Raw genomic sequence first — 25,501 nt, 5'->3', positions numbered from 1 at the left:
ATATAATAATTGAATAAAATCGCGGGCCAAATAAAATCACACTGCGGGCCAAATTTGGCCCGCGGGCCAGAGTTTGACTCCCCTGGTATAATGTAAAGCGTTTTGGATAAGAGGGCTATATTGGTGCACTCCATTTACCATTTTCAGAAATTTGGTTGTATAATCAATAAAATGTCAAAAATAGTGATGCATACCCATGAGAGGTTACTATTAGGGCTCCAACTAACAAATATTTCAATAATCGATTAATCTGTCGATTATTTTTTCGATAAATCGATGAATCGGATAAAAAAAAATAATACAAAAAAAGCATTCATTTCCAACCCTTTATTCCAAAAACAGAACTGAAACTTAACACGATTTGTTTGAACGTTAGACGTTGTTCACTAGAACACACTCAAACTCTCTCACACACACACACACACACACACACACACACACACACACACACACACACACACACACACACACACAACACATTTAAACACAGCTTAAGATGTGTTTAAAAGTGCTATAAAATAACTTGAATGAAATTAAAAAGACACAAATATATTTGTCAACACTGACTATAATAATAATAATAATAATAATAATAATATATACATGTCAAAGTCAAATATAACATGTCACAAGTAGTTTTATTGAAACCGTTTAAGTGAACATAAACACTGTATAACAACAGGAGAACCTTTTAGAGGTTGCTGCTGCTACTAACGGTTCTGGGTGTTATTATGGAATACTTGAATATTAATCGTTTAGTACCCCACGATTATTTAATAATACTTTTGCCTGAAATACACCTCCCTACTATGCAGTCAGTCAATGGTCTTAATTTAAATGTTCCTCACGTCGGTTTTAAAGCCTTTTGATATATTAAAAATGCATCTTTGAATCGATTGATGCCAAATCAGAATGGCCTCTGTCAGGTGTAAAAATGGAACCATCTCCATATTTTTTTTTAATCTGTCGCAATGGAAACATATCTAGCTGGAATGAGCACATCATAAGGAATGGGTTTTATTCAAAAGGGACTGAAGTCAAAGCTAGATGGACAGATATAACGTCTCAGTGTGGAAGCATCTGGAGGCTCATGTTAACCACACACACACACACACACACACACACATATTACATTTGGCACTAAACAAAAATCTTATGTGGGGAAGAATCATTATCGATCTTGCGCTGAAATGTGATGGATCACAGATGTTAGCTGGAACTCAGTGACCTTTAAAACAGAAAAACTGTGCAGATTTACGTAAAATCCACTCAAGCTTCAAGAAATATTGAGAAGTTGTGCTCATTATTTGTGTATTTTCTTCAGTTGGGTGAATGAAGAGCATTGAATACATATTTTCTTTGACACTTTATAACAAATACAATCTAAAGTCACTGTTTAATATGAATTTATAATTTATTAGAACATTTTTAATGTATTTTCTGACATTTTTAGACACACTGTGAGCTAAATTCATTACCGTAACATATTTTTAAATAAAAAAACGACATGTTTTTTTTTTTTGTGGCAGGCAATTAAATATGCTCAAGGGTAGCTGGTATCGCCAAAATGTATTTTATTAAAATTAAAATTAACACACCTATGTGTATATGTTAAGTTACTGCACTGTAAAAAATAAAAACAAAATGAACAAATGGACTCAAAATGAACAAACAAAACACAAAATGAACAAAAAAAGGCACACAATGAACAAAAAAGACACAAAATAAACAAACAAAGACACAAAATGAACAAAAAAGACACAAAATGAACAAAAAAGACACAAAATAAACAAAAAAGACACAAAATGAACCAAAAAAGACACAAAATGAACCAAAAAAGACACAAAATGAACAAAAAAAGACAAAATGAACAAAAAAGACACAAAATGAACAAAGAAAGACGCAAAATGAACCAAAAAAGACAAAATACATGCATTTGAGCATGAAATATGTTGATTTACTGCACTGTAAACATATTTAAAACTGCAGTTTCATCATATCTGGTTAAGTGACGCTCCTATATGTGGCCCTGTGGTGGTGAACATGAAACATTTTGGCCCCCTGCAGCATTTAAGTTGCCCATCTGCATTACAGTAATGAAATTGTGAATCAAAAATATGTTTAAAAATATTATTTTAGCACAAAACAATGAATTGTGCCTCATTATGGCTATATTGTTCATCCACATAAAAGTGAAATATCTTTAGTGTAATAAAGTATGTCCTTATAATCTCCACAGACAGACTTAGACTGTCCTCAGTAGAATCTCCCAGTTAGACTCTGGTTGTTTCTCCACCTGGTCTCTCTAAGTGTCTCTCTCAGCTGATTGAACCCTCAGCAGCTCTCTGAGACGGCTGCTGGCCACCTGCCACACACACACACACACACTGACTCTGAGCGACAAGCTGTGGCTCAGCGAGGACTTCTGCTCCCTCTGACGTCCCCACAGCGCTGGGAGGCCGAGACGTGCTGAAGAGAAGCCAGTGAGACTCAGGAGTTCAACTGAAAGGCTGCCACGGCCATGTTGACTCAGTCAATACGACTCGTTGACCAAATAACTCTGATGAAGTCTGTCAATACTGGAGAGCTGACTGTAGCTACTGTCACACTCAATAAGATGGTGCACACGGTTTAATATTGAACAGAAAATCTAATCATGTATATATATAATCTCTATGCCACTTCGCTGAAATTTAAGATATTATTCTGCCTGTTTTAGAATTAAATAGTCTATACCAGGAGTCAGCTGGAGGCAGTGTCAAAATGACCAAAATAAGACACAAAATGACTGAAAAAACACTAAATTACTTAAAAAAAGACACTAAATTACTTAAAAAAGACACGATCATTTTAAAAAAAAGACACTAAATTATTTTTAAAAAGACACAAAATTACTTAAAGACACAATTATTAAGAAAAGACACAATTATTAAAAAAGGCACATTTATTTAAAAGACGCAAAATTATTTAAAAAAAGACACAAAATTACCAAAAAAGACACAATTAATAAAAAAAGATACAAAATTATTAAAGACAAAATTATTAAAAAAGACACAATTATTTAAAAAAGACACAAAATTATTAAAAAAGACACAAAATTATTAAAAAATACACAATTATTAAAAAAAGAAACAAAATTATTAAAAAGGACACAAAATAATTAAAAGACACAATTTTAAAAAAAAAGACACAATTATTAAAAGACACAAAATTACCAAAAAAAGACACAAAATTATTTAAAAAAGACACAAAATGATTAAAGACACAATTATTAAGAAAGACAAATTCATTTAAAAGACGCAAAATTATTTCATATCAAGGTGGGGGCCACAAAATATCGTCACGAGGGCCACAATTGGCCCGCGGGCCGCAAGTTTAAGTTGCCCATCCCTGTCCTAGTGAGTCCAATATTTGAAACGCCTGTCCTCAGTTTGCTGATATTTGTCGAGTGTAAGAATCAGGAACCAGTCAGCTGTTTAACATGGTGTCAAACAACGATGACTCAGCAAATATTACCTCCAAGTTACACAAGTGACATTCAGTGTCACGGAGCGTTCAATGTGCAACTAAACCTGTGAATTTGTATTTCAGAATATAAAATCCTACTTGCATTCAGGAAGTTAATTCGGTCCTATTGATTTTCTATAGCATGCTGTGCATTAATGAACCCTGAACACATTGATTGTCTAAAGTGCCGTCCTGTCCCACTGAACCGTCTGTTTGTTCCTCAGCAGCTGTCAAACCGCCTCATTGTCCCGTTTAAACATGACTGTTGGTGATGCTCGGTGTTGTGACTCAGAGAGAAACATGAGTAACAGAAGACAAACAGAAGGCAGCAGCTGGAGTTAGTTAATGACACGGAGACATGAGAGCAGAGACACTCTGCTGGCTGAGTGATGATGATGATGGTCTCCTAGTGTCCTCTCTCAGGTGGACAACGTCTCTTACAGCCTGTATCTGTTGGTGCATCACTGCACCAACAGATACAGGCTGTTTGGTGTCTAAATCTGGGGTCTCAAACTCAAATTACCTGGGGGCGGCTGGAGGCAGTATCCAAAAAAAAAAGACACAAAATGACCAGAAAAGACACAAAATGACCAGAAAAAGACACAAAATGACCAGAAAAGACACAAAATGACCATAAAAAGACACAAAATGACCAGAAAAAGATACAAAATGACCAGAAAAGACACAAAATGACTGAAAAAAGACACAAAATGACTGAAAAAAGACACGAAATGACTAAAAAAAGACACAAAATGACTGAAAAAAGACACAAAATGACCAAAAAAAGACACCAAATGACCAGAAAAGACACAAAATGACCAGAAAAAGATACAAAATGACCAGAAAAGACACAAAATGACTGAAAAAAGACACAAAATGACTGAAAAAAGACACGAAATGACTAAAAAAAGACACAAAATGACTGAAAAAAGACACAAAATGACCAAAAAAAGACACCAAATGACCAGAAAAGACACAAAATGACCAGAAAAAAGACACAAAATGACTGAAAAAAGACACAAAACGACAAAAAAGACACAAAATGACAAAAAAAATACATAAAATTACTTAAAAAAGACACAGAATGACTGAAAAAAACACTAAATTACTTTAATAAAAGACAAAATGACAAAAAAGACACAGAATTACCAAAAAAGACAAAAAATTATTAAAAAAAGACAAACCACTGGATTATGTATGAAATTTTTTTTAAAAGACGAAAGCGAAGGACATTTTCACTATAATTTTAGAACGTTTTTTCGTTTGTTTTGTAACCATACAGTTTCAGTCAGTTATCGTTTTAAAAGAACCCTAGTTTTTATTTTTATTTTTATTTCAGCTAACGTAAATGTTTTTTTCAATTCTAGTTTTGGGTATTTCGTTAGTTTTCGTTAACTGTAATAATCTTGATAGAAAGGTGGATGTTGAGTGCTTTGGATGGTCTAGAGCAGGGGTCTCAAACTCAAATTGCCTGGGGGCCGCTGGAGGCAGTATCAAAATGATCAAAAAAAGACAAAATTACTAGAAAAAAAGACACAAATGACAGAAAAAACTAAATTACTTTAAAAAAAGACACAATATGACCAAATAAAATGACACAAAATTATAAGAAAGACACAAAATTACCAAAAAAAGACACAAAAATACCAAAAAAGACACAAAATTACAAAAAAGACACACAATTACTAAAAAAAAAAGTCAAAATTACAGAAAAAAAGACACAAAATCACAAAAAAAAGACACAAAATTACATTACATAACATTTCCACTTCTTCCGGTAACAACAACACGGCAGATAATAAACGCTCCGGTAGTAGCTGCCTTTCTTTTTGTTTTAACATCGCCATAGAAACAAGTGAAACAAAGCTCCAGCTGGAGCAATAAAGGGACCTTCCACACACAACTCGGTAAAGAGACATTCATATAAAACTCACATTAAACTTTCATATCAAGGTGGGGGCCACAAAATATCGTCACGAGGGCCACAATTGGCCCGCGGGCCGCGAGTTTGAGACCCATGGTCTAGACTAACACACAGGTCTGACTCAGCTGATTGTGGCTCCTGAGTAATAAACTATTCATGTATCTACATGGTCAGAGCATTTGGGTGATTCTCATGAAGCCAGTCTAAGTTCTGTGTGTGAAGATTATAAGGACATACTTTATTAAACTAAAGATATTTCACTTTTATATGAATGAACAATATAGCCATAATGAGGCACAATTCATTGTTTTGTGTTAAAATAATATTTTCTATATTTTTAAACATATTTTTGATTCACAAATTCATTACCGTAATGCATCCAGATAAAAATGTCATTTCCCTACACTAATATACAATAAATATTTACTAAACTTTATAAAAATAAATATAAATTTGTTTAAAAATGTTATACTCAAACATAATGGTTTTTAACAATGTAGAAAGAACAAAATCTGAATGGAAATTGATGAGAAAAAATGGTTAAATGTTACGGTAATGATAGAATTGTTTGCATTAAAATATGTGTATATTTTAATAAAATAAATTTTGGTGATACCAGCTACCCTTGAGCATATTTAAGTGCTTGCCACAGAAAAACAAATGAAAAAAAAACCTTATGTTTTTTTATTTAAAATGTGTTACGGTAATGAATTTTGCTCACTGTGTCTCTAAAAATGTCAGAAAATACCTTAAAATGTTTTAAATAGATTATAAATTCATATTAAACAGTGACTTTAGATTGTATATGTTATAAAGGGGCAAAGAAAATATGTATTATATGCATGAGAATCACCCATTTGCTTGGAGCAGTTAACACAAAGGAGGAGCTGCCCTCTGTCATTCTCCAGCAGCTTTATCTTCTGCCAGTTTTCATTCTCATTCTTTAGATAAGGTGTGATGAGAGAGAAACAAAATGACCTCCTTTTTAGTTTTGCTACGCTTCAACAACCCCGTCTTTAAAAAAAAAAACCCCACACAGCCCTTCTACAGGTATTCTTTGATGTTTCACTGTGAAGCAATTTCCTGTCATGGCTCAGTCAGGCTTCCGTTTGTTATCTGTGAAGGCAGAAATGGCCACGGGATGCTAATAATCACTGTAGCTGTGTTCCAATACCCATACTTACCGTACTCACTGTACTTAGCTTGAGTACGCAGGGTGTTCCGATTCCGATCGCGGTGAAAAGAAGTGTACTTAAAGGACCCGGATGTTGTACTCATAACGGTCAAAACGCTGAGTGTGGAACGATGTACACTATACGCACTCAACGGCTGCCATCTTGTCTACGTAGCGGAAGAGGCGGAGCCAGGCGGAGCCGCTCAGCTCGAAAAAAATGTTTGTAATGGCGGCCGACGACGCCGGCACATTTTCCACATTTGCTGCGTTAATGGAGCCATATTGCCGGATTGTAGAAGTAAAGATTAAACAACACAAAGGATAATTTTTTCGCCGTTTAAAGCCGGAAGTTTTTCGCGGGTGACGAGCCGCGGCGGCCGTCGCGAGCGTCATTTCCGGTAAGTGCATCACGGAGTATTAGATTTGGAACAACACTCACCTGCTGAAATCTGTGTACCTTGTGAGTGCGGATAGTGTACTGCATTTAAGTGTACTCATGGAAGTATGGGTATTGGAACACAGCATGTGTTGTCCTGAAGTAGCTCCAGACCCTTTTAGATTTACTTCATGCACCAAACTGAACAAATGAGCGTTAGCATTGAAGCTCGGCAGCAGCTCCAGCTGTGTGTGCATGTGTGTTTGTGTGTGTGTGACCCGTTTTCAGTGTGTAAAGGTACTTTTTTTAAAAAAAAATTTGCAATCTTGATGCACCCCTTAGCTCTGTGGAGCATCCTGTACATTTAACCAGAAGCAAGTTGTGGGTACACTGTTATTCACTATTCTGCTCTCTAACTGCAGTAACTACATTTTTGGTCAAAATTGAGTTATGACTAAAAATGAACTCCTTGATTTCTGTTTATTCTTGCTGCAATTTTTGACCGACGCGGCTAAAAATATTAACATTATTAACAGATTACATTTTCCCCAACTTATGTGCTTTCTGCCTCCGACCCTGTCATCATCCTCTTTGCTCTTAAAAGTGGAAGCTTGTGCATAATTTTGTTGCATTTTATTGAAACTGTGCTACAGTGTTTCAGATTAATTCAAATGTGAGACCTCATTGTTGTGATCGCGATTATTATATTATATGTTTGTCCATTTTAGCATGATTAAACATGCCGCCTTTATTATGGCTATAAAAAAGCTTAATGCATTTTGTTTTCTTTTGAAGGTGTGGGGAATTTTTACTTAGCCCATAAGAACCCAGATCTATTTATCCTTAAAGGAAAATGATGGGGGATATACCACAGATAGGGTTGTCACGATACTAAAATTTTTAACTCGATACCAATACTCAGGAAAACATTCGATACTCGATACCATTGGATAAAGTGCTTGAAAAATGCTTGAAATTCTTACTGTATTTCTCTTGCAATCTGACTATACTCCTTGATGTCTGTTTATTCTTGTGACAAAGTTTTAGATTTACATTTTGCTTTATTTCAGAGAAATAATGATATAAATATATTATGAATTTAAACATAAACCCAATCAGACTGCAGTAACTTCACTTTGACTGTGATCCAGTGTAGCCTTGTATTTCTTCATTGTGTTGAATAGTGAAGACAAGAATAATAGAAATTATAAGTTAATCTCATAACTAAATTATTATCTAGATAGTGATCAAGTAAAAAAAGTGAGATAAAGTGATATTAAGCAAAATATAGCAATACAATTTTAAATACACTTCGAACAAAATCAATTTGAGAATGTTTATTCACTGAAAACAAAATATAAGACAACAACATTACTATTAAATCCTTTTATATCATTTATACAATATATTTTGTATAATAGTCCACAAATGGCTGCCATATTGTGTAAAAGGTATTTGGTAATGCTTTATAATAAGGTCCTTAATAACCATTAATTAACAAGTAATAAGGCATTGTTCTCGCTTTAGATCCGGTAGTTGCAAAAAGCATAGTTAACTTATAGTTAACTTATAATAGATGAGCAATAAAGTATATTTTAATATCAATAAGCAAACAAAATAAGATTAATAAAGGCATGGCAAAGACATAATGGGTGGGTCATGGGTGTTTGTAATGCTATTATGAACACTTATATAAGCTTATAAACACACAATAATGTTAATAAGCATCTTGTAAGGACTTACAAGGGCCTTATTACTTGTTGATTAATGGTTATTACAAGGACCTTAATATAAAGCGTTACCAGGTATTTATCTTATATCGAATTTTATTTTTTCTCTTGTGGTTTTTTTCTTCTTTTTTTTTTTTTTTTACTATTTTCTGACATTGACCAAGCAAATCATCTGTTAATAAAATGAATCCTAAAACTAATGACTACTCAATTAGAACAGAGGTGTGACGTTTACTAAAACGTCATTAACTTTACAACATGAACATTTGCTGTCAGTGGTTCCTGACGTTCTCCAGAACTGATTCTGAATCTGTTTCTTCCTGCAGGAAAATCTCAGCAGAGTTCCTCGTTGTCAGAGAACCAACACGGCTACAACTCATGGTACCAAAACGCTTCAGAGAGCGACAAGAAGCCCCTGGCCCAGACCACCACCCTGAAGACCGGCTCCAAGGCCGAGCCCACCTTCGACTCATGGGACGCCATCATGGGCCTCCGCCTGCCCTCGCCCAGCCAGGAGCCCCGCCCCCCCGCCCCCACCTTCTCTTGGACTCCTGCAGGCGTTACTATGGGCAGCTCTGAGCTGCTGCAGACCCGCCACCAGAAGCCCCCCTCTCCTCCTCGGCTCCAGAGCCTGAGTGAGAGCGAGGACCTCGTGGGCGACTCGGACTTCCTGGTGGAGACGTCTGACTACTCTCAGACCTCCTCCTCCTCCTCCTCCTCCTCCTCTTCGCTTGTAAGAAACTCAAACTGTCGGACGTACAGGAGGCCGAACAAACACGGCTCAGGCAAAGCCTCGGACTCCAGCAGCTTCTCCACCACTGTTTTTGGTACGGATGTTCCCAAATCCACATCTGAGGGCAGTAATAAGACGACAGGTGGTGGCGGTGGTGGTGGCGGCGGACGAGGGCGGGGCAGGACGAGGGACTTCACCGTGCTGCACCCGTCCTCTGTGTCCATGTGTAACGTCACCATCCAGGAGCGAGGCGTGGAGGAGTTTAAGGAGTTCAGTAGTGACGCGGCGCCCTCTAGTGGCAGCAGTAGCGCCGGCTCCGGCAGCACGACGGAGCTGGGAGAGGCGGGGTGGCAACGGAAGAAGGCGGAGCAACAAAACACAAGGTAGGGCAACAAAAGGGCTGTTTCCACTACTGGGTAATACCCGGAATGAGGCGGGTCTCACTTGCCGAAACGCCCCTAATTTGAATACGAGAAGTCCGGAGCCGGCTTTTGTCGGAACTTTTTTTGTCCCTGTAGAAGAGCAGGGTCTTTTTTTCTCCCCTGTAAAAAGCCTGGTTGCTGATTGGATAGATCGCTAAGCAGGATGTGACGTAGTACTCTACACAACAACAACACGCGCATTTTGTAAAAGCCGGCAATGCAGCGTTCTCAGCTTAGCGACTTTGTTGCTAAATTTAGCGACTTTTCAGATCCCCTTAGCGACTATTTTTCAAGAAAGCGACTGGAGACAAATCCAGCGATCCAAATCCAGACCGGCTTGTTAAGAAGAGCCGCCGTTAGCGCCAGTTAGCTACAGTTAGCTCTGTAGCAGTACAGTGTGTATGTGCTAACAGGCTAACAGTTAGCTCTGTAGCAGTACAGTGTGTATGTGCTAACAGGCTAACAGTTAGCTCTGTAGCAGTACAGTGTGTATGTGCCAACAGGCTAACAGTTAGCTCTGTAGCAGTACAGTGTGTATGTGCCAACAGGCTAACAGTTAGCTCTGTAGCAGTACAGTGTGTATGTGCCAACAGGCTAACAGTTAGCTCTGTAGCAGTACAGTGTGTATGTGCTAACAGGCTAACAGTTAGCTCTGTAGCAGTACAGTGTGTATGTGCCAACAGGCTAACAGTTAGCTCTGTAGCAGTACAGTGTGTATGTGCCAACAGGCTAACAGTTAGCTCTGTAGCAGTACAGTGTGTATGTGCCAACAGGCTAACAGTTAGCTCTGTAGCAGTACAGTGTGTATGTGCTAACAGGCTAACAGTTAGCTCTGTAGCAGTACAGTGTCTATGTGCTAACAGGCTAACAGTTAGCTCTGTAGCAGTACAGTGTGTATGTGCTTCTGCTGCAGGAGGTGTTCACAACACTTCTGATGCCGGTTAATTCACCATCACTGTGTTTATGATCAGTGGAGACTCGTTGTGCACAGTTAGCAACGGTGAAAACCAAACGTCACCTCCAGAGTCTCTAAATCCCTCTGGAGGCTAACTTGTAGTGGAGACACGCAGAGTGAGCGGACTTTTTAGCGATCTATCCAATCAGCAACCAGGATTTTTTCAGGGGAGAAAAACGGCCCCGCCCCCTGGAGGTTGGTGGACTACTGGTGTAGAAAGTGCTTGATTAGATCTGCAGGAGAGATGCATTTTAAAATGGAAATATCACAGACGATCAGGTTAATTTAGTCAAGATGGCATAAGACATTTAAAGTTACTTGCTGTCTGATATAAATCTGTCTAACTTCTTGCAAAATGCTTCCTTGAAGCTTGCTTGAAACCTCTTGAAAAGGCAGCAATCAGTAAAGCAAATGGCCTTAACAGGTTTAGTATGAAGGTGTGTGTTTGTTCACAGACGTTCTGTGAATCTGTATTTTTGGAGCTTTTCATTTCACGCATGTTACATCTTTCACATGTTTTCATCTCTCAGTGTGAGGTTCCAGGTAGAAGCAGTGTTTCATTCGGGCTAAAATTCAGAATTCCATTATGATTTATCTGCCTGTTATGTTTAATCCCCCTTTTTTTTTGCCAAGGACGATTAATTTACGGTTATTTTATTTGGATGAAACGACGTGAAACTTTCCCTTAATGTCACAGGATGTTTTCTGAATTTTGGAAATGCTTCAAGACACATTATTTTTAATTAAGTTTACTTTCATTAACTGGGTTGAAAGCAACAGATAAGTTTCCTCAATCGTCTTGTAAAAGTGTTAATTAAAATGTGGCAGGTTTCTCTTTCATGTCAGTTAATGTAGAACACACTTTCCTGAAGCCTGAAGTTGGAAACTAAGAAATACACACCTGACAACTGTAAAGACTCACTGCATGTTGCCACCTGAGTGAATCATTTCTAAATGTATTTTGAAATTCATAAACACTAGGGGTGCACTGATTCCAATTTTCTGGCCGATCACCGATTTTTAAAAAGCCTGACCTGCTGATTCCGATTTTGGCCGATACCGATTTCACAGCATACACCTTCAATGTTTGAATCTTATTTTATTGAAAAACAATAACACAGCAGTATTTTTCTTTAACAAAATAAAGGAAATCACAATGTCTGAGGTAGTTAATAAAATATTGAACTTAAAATAAATGGCAACAATTTACAGGACAAACTAACAAAAGAACTGCAACCATAAATAAAGTGTCCTGAGTTTTTGGTTTCATTATAGTACAACATACATACAACTAGGGATGGGTATTGATTTTCGAATATTCGAACAGTCATTAAATCATAAAAAATTGAATAGTTCATCATATCTGGAAGAAAAAAAAGTTCTATTACTGGTGCGTTCCACACCGGGGGCAGCGTAACATTTGATGAAACAGTGTAAAACTGTAGAAGAAGAAACAAACAGAGAAGGGTGTTTTCCAAAGGCGGGACAAGTTAGTTAGCCTCCAGAGGGATTTAGAGACTCTGGAGGTGACGTTTGGTTTTCACCGTCTGCTGATCATAAACAAAGCAGCATGGCTAATTATGCACAGCGTCTCCACTGATCATAAACATAGTGATGGTGAATTAACCGGCATCACTAACTGTGCACAGAGTGTCTGGTGCTTGTTGTAAACAAACAGAGATCGCTAAGTGAACACCTCCTGCAGCAGCAGCACATACACACTGTACTGATACAGAGCTAACTGTTAGCCTGTTAGCACATACACACTGTACTGCTGCAGAGCTAACTGTTAGCCTGTTAGCACATACACACTGTACTGCTACAGAGCTAACTGTTAGCACATACACACTGTACTGCTACAGAGCTAACTGTTAGCCTGTTAGCACATACACACTGTACTGCTACAGAGTTAACTGTTAGCCCGTTAGCACATACACACTGTACTGCTACAGAGCTAACTATTAGCCTGTTAGCACATACACACTGTACTGCTACAGAGCTAACTGTTAGCCTGTTAGCACATACACACTGTACTGCTACAGAGCTAACTGTTAGCCTGTTGGCACATACACACTGTACTGCTACAGAGCTAATGGTGGCTCTTCTTAAAAACCCAGCCTCCGGCTCATTTGTCTCCAGCCTTCTTGAAAAAATAGTCGCTAAATTTAGCAACAAAGTTGGGAGCACTGCTTCGGAGGTAGATAAGATCGGTTTGACGTAAAAGAATCAGCTGATTGCCGATCCCGCTAAATTAAGGAAATCGGCCGGCCGATTGATCGGTGCACCCCTAATAAACACACTTTGACTGCAGGGTGGTTTTTGACACGTCTCTGTCCTCTCCACAGGTTCAGACAAACCCAAACCAAGTCAAAGAAGGACAGTAAGCTGGAACTGTTTGGCTTCGAAGACGCAGACGCCCATCAGGAGGAGAACAGCGCAGACAACACAGACGGGCGCTCCAGCTACAAGATTCAATACTTCGGCTTCGACGACATGAGCGACAGCGATGGAGCGGACGATGACGACGACGGCTCTAAAGAGAGGAGAAGGGCCAAGAAGGCTGCAGCTGCCAAGAGGACGCCAGTCCTTCCTGAGGAAGAATCTCCGACTGACGAGCCACCGGATCCGTTTGAGAGTCGGGAGAGGATGGAGCGGTTGGAGAGGATGGAGAGGTTTGAGAGTATGAAGAAACCCGTAGCTAAGGAGAACAAGAAGAACTCTGAGAGGCAGGAAAGCAGGATACGAGCAGGTAAAAACACTCTTTTCTGACATTGACCAAGCAAATCATCTGTTAATAAAATGAATCCTAAAACTAATGACTAAACAATTAGAACAGAGGTGTGACGTTTACTAAAACTCATTAATTTTACAACATAAACATTTGCTGTCAGTAGTTTCTATAATCGATCGGGCAGTCCTTCTCTAAAGGAAATCTTAGTTGACGAACACAATACAATTTTTGTAGGGTTGTCACGTTTCTAAAATTTTCAACTCGATACTGATACTCCGGTAAATATTCCATACTCGATACCATTTTCGATACCACAAGGATAAAAACAAAATTTAACAAAAATATATTTATTAACCCTTTATCAGGCAAAGAACTGTATTTGGTAACTTCAGAGGATATCCAACATAAAAAATTATTATTAAAATCATAAATCTGCACATTTTTTCTCGTAGATTTGCCACTTTAACCTCGTAAATTTATTTCTCAAAATATTACCCCCCTCCCCTGGGTCTGTATGTTTTTTTTTTTTTACACATTCTGGCAGTATGTAATATCCTCCAATATTCTCTAGGGTTGAAATTTGGAATTTGCAAGTATTTCAATGAGTGCTACTATTAAGGGTTAACAAGAAAAATGCAACATGTAAAAATGAACAGAATCACAGGATACTTTTGAAAATGAGTATCGTATTGTGATACGTTTTAGTATCGATAATTTTTTGAGTGTCGATACTTTTGACAACTGTACAACTTTGTCGACTAATCAATTAGTTGATTAAATCGAGAGATTTTTAAAAGTTTCGGTAACGCTTTATAATAAGGTCCTTAATAACCATTAATTAACAAGTAATAAGGCATTGTTCTCGCTTTAGATCCGGTAGTTGCAAAAAGCATAGTTAACTTATAGTTAACTTATAAGAGATGAGCAATAAAGTATATTTTAATATCAATAAGCAAACAAAATAAGATTAATAAAGGCATGGCAAAGACATAATGGGTGGGTCATGGGTGTTTGTAATGCCATTATTAACACTTATATAAGCTTATAAACACACAATAATGTTATTAAGCATCTTGTAAGGACTTACAAGGGCCTTATTACTTGTTAATTAATGGTTATTACAAGGACCTTAATATAAAGCGTTACCAAAGTTTCTCCACAAAGAATTATTGAAAAGCACATCTTTAATTCTTGTGTTTACAGAGACTAGTGAAGTATGTATTCATATAGTGGCAGATGCAACATAAGAAGTGAATAAAGCTAAATCTCTGCTTAGCATGCTAATCTCGAATAGCAGAATTAGCACATTACATACAGACCACTACAACGTCTGCAACTCCATAAAACACTTACTGTTCATAAGGTACCACACCATCCAGCACATACACATTAAACATTGATATTCGCTGGAAACTATTAGAATATTATTGTTAAATGGAACCTTGTAGCCACTTTAAAACTCCTAAAGATAGGTAGGCTAAATAGACTTCCAGATGAGATGATTGAGACTGTAGAGACTGTAAAGTTTGTATCATAATGTATGGTTTTTTTTTTGTTTGTAGATGTCCTGGATTTCTCAGACGAGGGCCTCAGAGTGGTGGCCGGGGCCCCCAGGAGGCCCCCTCAGGGCAAACCCACTGACAAGAACCCAGACACCTTCAGGAGGATCTTCAGCGCACAGAAAAAGGTCAGAAAAAACCACCATGTTGATTTTTTTACACACTCTGAGACTTTGAAATATCACTTGTTACAATTTCTGGATTTAAGGCAAGGCAAGTTTATTTGTATTCAACACAAGGTGATTCAAAGTGCTTTACATACACATTAAAAACAGCAAGACACAATTGAAAACAGTAAAAACAGTCAATTAAAACAGGGAAATAGAAATGAAAATACAAATAAGATAAAATGAGATACAGCAGGATAAGAAAATAGATAAAATAATAAAAAGCACAAGTCAAACATTGTGTAGTTAAAAAGTAAGGGCAGTAGAGTAGAGCAGGTAAGTGTTAAAGTTAAGAGTACGCTGCAGTAAACAATAGTGTTTTTAGTCCTGATTTAAATATTTAATATATATATATTTAATGTGAATATATGGTCCAAGAAGTGGAAAAAAACTAAGCAATATTGGATTGTTCTAACACTGCTGAATGATGGTATTTTATATTTTTCTTTTCAGTAAATCCCATGAAAAGATTAGTCCTAACATTTATTTTATCCAATGACAATAATATATCTACGGGCTGAAATATGTGCCTATTATTTATATTTGAATCTGAGTTGCTTAACTTGAATAATAAATAAAATAAATATATTTATATCGGGAAAAGAATAACCAACATTACAAAAGAACTAAATATAACAAACCCTAGTAATGGCAGCATTTATATATAAAGATTTTTTTTTTTTAAACTATATACGATATGTGTCTAATTCCATATCACTTTTAAAAATATATCATATCTTTTATATCCATATATATCGCAGTTAACACCTCACCTAGTCCAAGTATTCTTTGAATATCTTTTTTTTAATTACAACCGATCATAAAGTATGAAAGGAAAAATGGATATAATGAAGAAAAATAGTTTTTGTATTATGACATCAATTTTACACACTTGGTTCAAAAATGACTCATTCATCCAAATATGATTTAAAATTAAATGACCTAATACTATAATAATAGTACTTTAGCAGTAAGAGAGGCCAAACACTCATTTATTTAATACATTTAACATGTTATATATATATATATATATATAGTTATATATATACACAATACCCCATAATGAAATGTTTGACCCATGTTGTGCATCAGAAGCAGCAGTAGTAGTGATACAAAAAGGGGTTTCATACAAAAAGTAAGAAATGCAAACAAGAAATTAGGATGTATGGTGATCAAAAACAAGTTGATTGAGGAAAACCTGGAATACTGAATGATGAAATATAGAAAATAAAAACTCAGTCGGGTCCCTTTAGACCGGGCTGACTGGATCTCAGACTATTGATTTCATAAGAGCAAGAGGCCTTTTTATAGAAGAGATCAATGTCATCAATCCAGACAAACTGAAACACAAGTAACTCATGTTTACTGTATATGAAATGTCAGCGTTTCCTTCTTGAGGGTATTTTTTTTTGCTTTTGCACGAATCTCCCTAGTGCAAAAATTTGACTGAATTAGAATGAACTGATAATTTGATTTTGGCCTTGTTATGCTTTAGGATAGAGGTATATTTACTGGTATATTTTTTTTAGAGTAAAAAAAAAATGCATATCATGTAGGGCTGGGCGATATCGACCAAAAGTCATATCCTGATATATTTAGGCTGAATATCGATATACGATATATATCCTGATATTTTTATTGTAAAGTGAGAGCAAATGTTCAGTAAAAGCCAAATATGACATGTCACAAGTAGTTTTATTGAAACCGTTTATTTAAGTGAACATCAATACTGTATAACAGGAGTACCTTTTTTTTTTTTTTTTTTAAATCAAAGCTCCATAAAGTGCACATTTAAATAAAATATATCTTTAATAAAAGCAGCAGCTTGCCTGAAGGACAGTGCAATTTTTTTATTAGACCATTGTTTTCCTCAATTTCTTGGTCATTTTCATGCCTGGTACAACTAAAGGTACATTTGTTTGGACAAATATAATGATAACAACAAAAATAGCTCATAAGAGTTTAATTTAAGAGCTGATATCTAGACATTTAACATGGTTTTCCTTGAAAAAACAAACAAAATAATAAACAAGAAAACCATGGAAAATGTCTAGATATCAGCTCTTACATTATGTTATACATTATAAAATGATGTAAAATTTGTTGTATACCATAATGTTGCAATGTAAACAAGGATTGTATTTTTTTCTCATTTTAGTTCACTTTTATTTTCCTGTATTATAGATATAGATATCAGATTTTTATGGAAAGAAAAAATACTGGTTGCACCAACTGACAACGGATTAGATCACGTCATTGACCCACAGACTAAAAAAATCATATTTTCTATATATTTTTCAGTATTTTGTAATATCGTCAAGAATATCATTATCGCAAAAAATACCCTGAAATATTGTGATAATCTTTTAGGGCCGTATCGCCCAGCCCTACACTGTATAAATGTCCCGTTATTTTTACAGAAAAAAACTGTCAGCTGTTGTTACCAGAATATTTCCGTAAAAAAATACAGTACATATGTCAACATCTTTACAGGACAACTTGTACATTTTACATCCTAAAACTGTAGTAATTTTTTAAAAAATACATGAAACTTTGATGCAGATTTCTAACCAATCGGCTGCCAGAGTTAAACTTCCATCACTCTTTTGCAAAGGATTCTGGGAAATGCAGTCTTACAGAAACAATAACAGAGTGATCTAAATATGCACGCGCGCACGCACGAGCGCGCACACATTAAAAACATTAATTAACATTAATTTAAAAAATACATTTTAAAGTTGTAGATTATAGCGTCCTTTACTGTTAATTTAACAGGATGATGCTGCTTTTATACTAATTATTTATGCAAAATTTACATGCAGATTTTGCTTATAGTGCATTGTGCAGCAAAATAACATGCTGTTATTATTTATAGTAAAATGTAGAAGTTGTTCTGTAAAGTTGTTTACATTTGTTCTGTTTTTTTTTTTTTTGCAGAATTATTCTAGTAACCACAGCTGCCATTTTTTTTCTGTAACAGCAACTTTTTTGCAGTGTACTTTAGGAGTGTTGTTAATTAGATCTCAGTGCGGTTTCTTTACTTTGTCTTAATGAGCTCTGCAAGGACTCTCTTCATCACAGCTGCTTGTTAAATGTGTTGTTTTTAGTTTGCAGCATTTATACTTTGTCGGGAAAAGTGATGCACAATTGTAGCTGTAATTAGCAAGACACACTTCTGAATTTAAATTGTTTTTTTTTGTAGATGGGGATAGTTACATAGTCATTTCAACACATGGACTATTGCTTCTGGTGATTATTTTATAATTAGGATATTATTTATGCCATTTTTCTCCCAAAACTGAGCATACTCCCTTTTTATTTAAAATCAGTGGCTTCAGTGCATGAATTAGCCAGTGTGGACAAAAACACGGGAAGTAATTTAGAAAATCTAATAAATTCCACTCGCAGAATAACAACACAACATTTTATCACTTTGAATTACATTTCTTCTTAAGTAGTAAGTGACCCTGATACATGCTTACTGGTTGAATCAGAAGCTCTAATAGAGGCAGAGATAACTTTGTTGGGAAGTTCTCTCTAAGCACCTGCAGGGAACATTTGAAGTGGCAAATGTAAAGTTAATTTCCTCTGCAGAGCAGCTGTAAGAGTATTAGCAGACACGTGGCCCATAGGAGCATAATAATGTACTTAATGTACTCTCTGCCGTTCTCCAGTTTCATGCCCTGACTCCCAATAACTCTCCTCCTTCTCCGCTGAATAATGTGCTCTCCTCTCTGTCTCCATCACTTCCTCTTGACCAATTGCTCTTTACTTTTTTTTACCTTCCCTGAATAATCTTCTCTGCCTTGCTGCCTTGTTCTAATATACTTTCTTCCTTTCTCTCTCTCTCCTGTACACTGTACATTCTGGCTCCCTCACTCCATTTTCCAGTTAATGTAATTGAGAGCGAGAGCCGAGTTGAGCTCATTATAGAAACAATAGCCCTTGGAAGTGACCGGCCTACGGAGGAGTTGTCAAAACTCTGCCTCAATTACAGTGAACTGTGTGTGTGTGTGTGTGTGTGTGTGTGTGTGTGTGTGTGTGTGTGTGTGTGTGTTCTTGTACTTCCTACATAGTGAGGACCAGAACACGTTTTTTTTCCAACAGAGTGAGGACATTTTTGCAAAGTGAGGACATTTTGGCCGGTCCTCGCTTCTTTTAAGGCTTTTTTTGAGAGTTCAGACTTTGTTTTAAGGGTTAAAGGTTACATGATAATGATAATTAACTGAAACTATATTGTGTGGTTACAAAACTAACTAAAGTTATAGTGAAAATGTCTTTCGTTTTCGTCTTTGTAAAGTTTTTTCATACATAATGAAGATGGATAAGACAAAGGAAATAAAGGCAAAATTTACTGTGACTTATTTTAATCTCCCACCAAACAAATACCCCATTACAGAAAACTAAAACTAACACTAAAACTAATAAAAACGAAACTAAAACTAGCAAACTCACTCTAAAAACTCATTAAAACTAACTGAATTTGAAAACAAAAATTCACAACAAAATTAAAACTAAAACTAATGAAAAATTCAAAACTATTATAACCTTGATAGGGAATTCACTATTCCAATGAGAGTCCTCACAAAGATAGAAGAACAAGAATGTGTGTGTGTGTGTGTGTGTGTGTGTGTGTGTGTGTGTGTGTGCAGCGTCGGCGGAGCCAGAGTGCTGTTAGGTAATTTCGCTGAGGACGGCAGGAGATATTATATTTTATCATAATGACAGTACTTTGATAGACTCATCCATATTTAGGAGATGGTTTATTTAGCCAACGTTTTTATGGGATGAACAGTGATGACATTCATCAAACTTACCCTCTTCAGAGCTCCAGTGTGACTTTTTTTTTCTCCACTGTTGTATCATTAAATACCATCAACTTCCTGTTCAGCGTTCAACTGTCATGTTTGATCAGACTGCTCATATGTTACCCGAGTCCTATAGCTTACTTTGAGAAATACAAACATGTTTTTCTACACACTGCTTTCTTTGAAACGAGTGCAGTGCCCGTAGGAAGTATGTATTCGTTAGCATGCTAATGGTGAGATAGCACATTACGCAGTATGCTGCACTAAAAGTGCATTTACATGAACCCAATTAGCTGATATACTATATTGCATGTATCTCATATCTAATGATTATGGGCATTACGCTAAGCAACATGAATGTCATCCCTGAATTACATAGTAATGCAACATAAGAAGTGAATAAAGCTAAATCTCCGCTTAGCATGCTAATCGCTAATAACAGAATTTGCACATTACATGCAGACCACTACAACGTCTGTTTTTTTTACACATTCTGGCAGTCTGTAATATCCTCAATATTGTCTAGGGTTGAAATTTGGAATTTGCAAGTATTTCAACGAGTATCCTATTAAGGGTTAACAAGAAAACATGTAAAGATTAACAGAAGTGAATAAAGCTAAATCTTCGCTTAGCATGCTAATCGCTAATAACAGAATTTGCACATTACATGCAGACCACAACAACGTCTGCAACTCCATAAAACACTTACTGTTCATAAGGTACCACACCATCCAGCACATACACATTGAACATTGATATTCACTGGAAACTATTAGAATATTATTGGAAAATCGAACCTTGTAGCCACTTTAAAACTCCTAAAGATAGGTAGGCTAAATAGGAAGTATGTATTCGTTAGCATGCTAATGGTGAGTTAGCACGTTACGCAGTTTGCTGCACTAAAAGTACACTAACATGAACCCAATTAGCTGATATACTATATTGCATGTAAGTATCTCATATTAAATGATTATGGGCATTACGCTAAGCAACATGAATGTCATCCCTGAATTATATAGTAATGTAACATAAGACGTGAATAAAGCTAAATCTCCGCTTAGCACGCTAATCGCTAATAACAGAATTTGCACATTACATGCAGACCACTACAACGTCTGCAACTCCATAAAACACTTACTTTTCATAAGGTACCACACCATCCAGCACATACACATTAAACATTCATATTCACTGGAAACTATTTGAATATTTTTGTTAAATGGAACCTTGTAGCCACTTTAAAACTCCTAAAGATAGGTAGGCTGAATAGACTTCCAGATGAGATGAGTCAGGGTGGAAATCCAGAGTGAATTTTGTTACTGACCAGGTGTAGACCTATCACTCAATGGGGCGGAGCTCCCCTAAAGGGGGCGGAGCTCCACTAAAAGGCGTCCGATCGGAAACAGTGCAATGCTGCAACACGTCCTACGTAAATAATGATATTTTGAAAAATGAATTCAAAAATCTTTCCAAATTCGATTGGGTTTGGATAATGAAGTCTGGGACATACACAATTATGTTAAAGGGGGGAAGATCACTGGGAAAGACGGTGGCTGTGTAATTGATTATTGATGAAGTGATATAGACTCTTCAGGCCATCTGCAGTGGCTCCCTGTTGCTTTGACCCAAAAAAAATCATATGGAATTTGTCTGCAATTTAATCCACATTGTTGTAGTGATTCTTACATTCTCCAATTGTAAAAATATGTACCCTATAAACAGGAAAAAATATATATTTTAGTCGACTTAAATGTGCATCATAGCCTATATGACCATCTGGATCTTTGCCCTATCCTCTAAATTTTTGCCCAAAATAGCTACAATAGAAAAGACAGATTAATTTACATTCACTACCAGTGGTTCACGATGAGTGATTTGCTTGAGATGCAGTGAGAATTTAGCAAATAACTTTCATTATAAGGCTCAAAGATGCAGCTCCAGAGGGATTTTTCTTTCTGTTTTTTGGACAAAAATGTCTCTTTTCATGGAAAAGGTTGCCGACATCTGGTCTAGACTATCGCCATGTTGTAAAGCTCCGATAATTAATATATCGGAGAGGAAAAACATCACAAAAAGCAGTGGTGGAAAAAGTAATCAGATCTCTTACTTGAGTAAAAGTACTAATACTAAAATGTGAAATTACTCCACTACAAGTAAAAGTCCTGCATTCAAAACTTACTGCAGTAAAAGGACAAAAGTATCAGCATCAAAAGTACTTAAAGTATCAAAAGTAAAAGTACTCGTTATGCAGAATGGACCCACTCATATTGTTTTTATATATCCTATATATATCATTGGAGTATTTGTATTGATGCATTTATGTAAGCAGTGTTTAATTTTGTAAAGAGAGGGCTCATTTTAACTACTTAATATACTGTTTTGAGGTTTAATTAAAAAAAATGTCAAATCACTTTAAATTTATCATGTTTTTTATGTAAAATATCAACCCGAAAAGGAACTAAAGCTGTCAGCTAAATGTAGTGGAGTAAAAAGTACAATATTTGCCTCAAAATGTAGCGAAGTAGAAGTATAAAGTTACAAAGAATAGGAATGAATGAATGAATGAATGAGTTTATTTAAAGGACAGCATGTAATACCATAAATCATTGTCACTTCATGAACAACAACAACAAAATGGTTACATCAGATTTAGCAGTGGTGCTATTTTCCATCCGTAGTCCTTCATTGGGAGGTGGGGTAGGGGGGTATGGTAACATCCTAAAATATTGGATGAAACTTTTAAGAGCATTAATAAAATCTACAAGGGTAAAACTTTTCCTAATTAAAGTTAAAATCATGGCGCACATGTGCTCGTAGGTGCATTTTTGCAATTAAAAGCCTAATTATGAAAACCTAGCTATCAGTGAGTGCACGTCTGTTTAGATAGTAGGTACATTGTAGTTTGTTTAGTGAACTCTTTGATGTTAGTGGAAGACTTGATGTGTTGGGGGAATTCATTCCATTCTTTTATAGCTATATATGAGAAGCAGTTTTGTGCGAAAGTGGTTTTTCTTTTAGGGATGGTGCAGTTTCCATGGGTTGCTGTTCTGGTTGCTCTTTCTGTACGTTCCGAGGCGGGCTGAATAAACTGTTTGAGTGGAGGTGGGGCAGCTCCGTGTAGTATTTTAAATATGAGAGTCAGGTTTGATAGCTTTGTTAGATGGTTAATGTCTAGCAGCTCATACTCTTTTAGGAGTGGACAGATATGATATGATTTAGGCTTTTTTGCTAGTATTTTTATTGCTTGTTTGTATACTGATTTTAAGGGTTTGATAGATGTTATGTTTGCTTGTGACCAACTCGTTAAACAGTATAGGAAGCGGGATAGGATCATGGCATGGTAAAATGTTATTGCTGCCTCCCGTGATAGGGAGTTCCTAATATGTTTGAAGGTGTATAAGCTGTATTTGATATTGTTTGTCATTTTCTTAATGTGTTTGCGGAAATTTAGGTTGGAGTCTAGGATAATGCCGAGGTATTTAGTTTCTTCTGTTGCCTTAATGTGTTCCCCTCGTACTGTAACCACCGGATGGTGGTGTAGCCTGGCTTTTGAGAAGAAAACTGTTACTGTTTTTGCAACGTTTAGTGCTAGGCGAGAGGAGTCTAGCCAGTTGGCGATTTTGTCCATCGTCTTCGTTAGGGTCTCTGCCACAGTGGCAGCATCTTTACCGTGTGCATATACCACAGTGTCATCAGCGTACATCTGTATACTAGTGTCATTGCAAACTGAGGGTAGGTCATTAATATAGAGACTGATTATATAAATACTCAAGTAAAGTACAAGTATCTCAAAATTGTACTTAAGTACAGTACTTGAGTAAATGTACTTTGTTACATTCCACCACTGACAAAAAGTGAGAAACTTCAAAGAGGATAAGAATGGAGGGGAGAGTGGTCCACCATCTGTTATAATAATAAGACGAAAACAGGTAGTCGTAAATAGTTTTTTATCATTGAAATGTGAAACTGCAATTAACTGGATCAAATGTAACAAAAAAGTGAACTTTGGTTCAGAATATTTTAAATGATAAAGCAAAATTGATGGGGATAGGAAAAGAAAAGAGTCATTTTGAAAGCTTTGTGCCATTGACTGAACACTAAGAAGTCAGTTTGCTGTTAAATAAAACAGCCAAAAACAGTACGTCGTTTTTGTCACGCCACAGCGGGAACATGGCCGCTCTTGCCCACCTTCCTCTTTCACTCCCATTCTCCCATTGCAGTAAATTAATTTCATCATTCAGTATTCCAAGTTTTCCTCAATTAGTTTGTTTTTGATCATCATACATACTAATTTTATGTTTTCCTTTATTATTATTTTAATAAAATCCCTTTTTGTGTCACTACTCTTCTAATGCACAACATGGGTCAAAAATGATCCATGTCCATTTTTTTAGCTAAGTAGCTTGCTAAGCTAACTACTTAGCTAACTTCTTGGCTAAGTATTTAGCTAAGTAGCTTGCTAAGCTAACTACTTAGCTAACTTCTTGGCTAAGTTGCTTGCTAAGCTAACAATTAGCTAACTTCATGGCTAAGTATTTGGCTAAGTATTTAGCTAAGTAGGTACTTAGCCAAGTAGTCAGCTATGTAATAATACAAAAACGTTTTTTCTTCATAAAGTATGAGAGGCAAAATGGAAATAATGATCTGTTGTGATTAAAAACAAGATACTGGAAGAATACTTTGAATATTCAATCATAAAGTAAGTTGATATCAAAAGATAGAGAACAGAAACACACAACAAATAACATGGGGAATGAATGCGGGTCATTTTTTACCCATGTTGTGGATTAGAAGGGGTTAAAATATGTTGTGCATCAAAGGGTTAAATGTCTTCTCGAGGGGTTAAATAACATAAATATCAAGATGTTCTTTCCACCATTTGTTGATGTTGTGTGTCTGTCAAGGTTCTAATAGTTTTGGTTCTTTCATTAGTTTTAGTTTGAATTTTTTTATCATTGCAATGTGAAACTGCAATTAACTGGATCAAATGCAACAAAAAAGTGAACTTTGGTTCAGGATATTTTAAATGATAAAGCAAAATTGATGGGGATGGGAAAAGAAAAGAGTCATTTTGAAAGCTTTGTGCCATTGACTGAACACTAAGAAGTCAGTTTGCTGTTAAATAAAACAGCCAAAAACAGTACGTCGTTTTTGTCACGCCACAGCGGGAACATGGCCGCTCTTGCCCACCTTCCTCTTTCACTCCCATTCTCCCATGCTGCTTAGCGGCAGGTGGGTGGGGCTGGTGGGCTAGGTGTCCCCCTGTGTCATTCAGATTACAGTAGGAGGCTTTTAATTCGCTGTGTTGATGTTCCAGCGCAGAAAAGCTCATCCCCAAACTCCCCTTTTGTCTCTGATTATTAACCCTGTGGTGCACCTCCCTCACGACTCGCCTCCTCGGCCAATTCTCTCCCT

The 25,501-nt window shown here is 36.4% G+C and overlaps 1 protein-coding gene across 2 annotated transcripts in view; it reads left to right on the top strand.

Annotated features, from left to right (window-relative positions):
* Positions 1–25,501, top strand: part of LOC131959047 (wings apart-like protein homolog) — a 59,489-nt gene that overhangs the window by 6,012 nt on the left and 27,976 nt on the right. For both annotated transcript variants that reach the window (XM_059324141.1, XM_059324142.1), the window contains 3 exons: positions 9,038–9,827; positions 13,167–13,570; positions 15,115–15,239. In XM_059324141.1, the coding sequence (XP_059180124.1) occupies positions 9,038–9,827; positions 13,167–13,570; positions 15,115–15,239 (1,319 nt within the window). The remainder of the gene's footprint in view (positions 1–9,037; positions 9,828–13,166; positions 13,571–15,114; positions 15,240–25,501) is intronic.

The sequence above is a fragment of the Centropristis striata genome, chromosome 21, assembly GCF_030273125.1.
Source record: "Centropristis striata isolate RG_2023a ecotype Rhode Island chromosome 21, C.striata_1.0, whole genome shotgun sequence".
NCBI classification, from domain to species: Eukaryota; Metazoa; Chordata; class Actinopteri; order Perciformes; family Serranidae; genus Centropristis; species Centropristis striata.
This window is presented reverse-complemented; position numbering and strand designations above follow the sequence as displayed.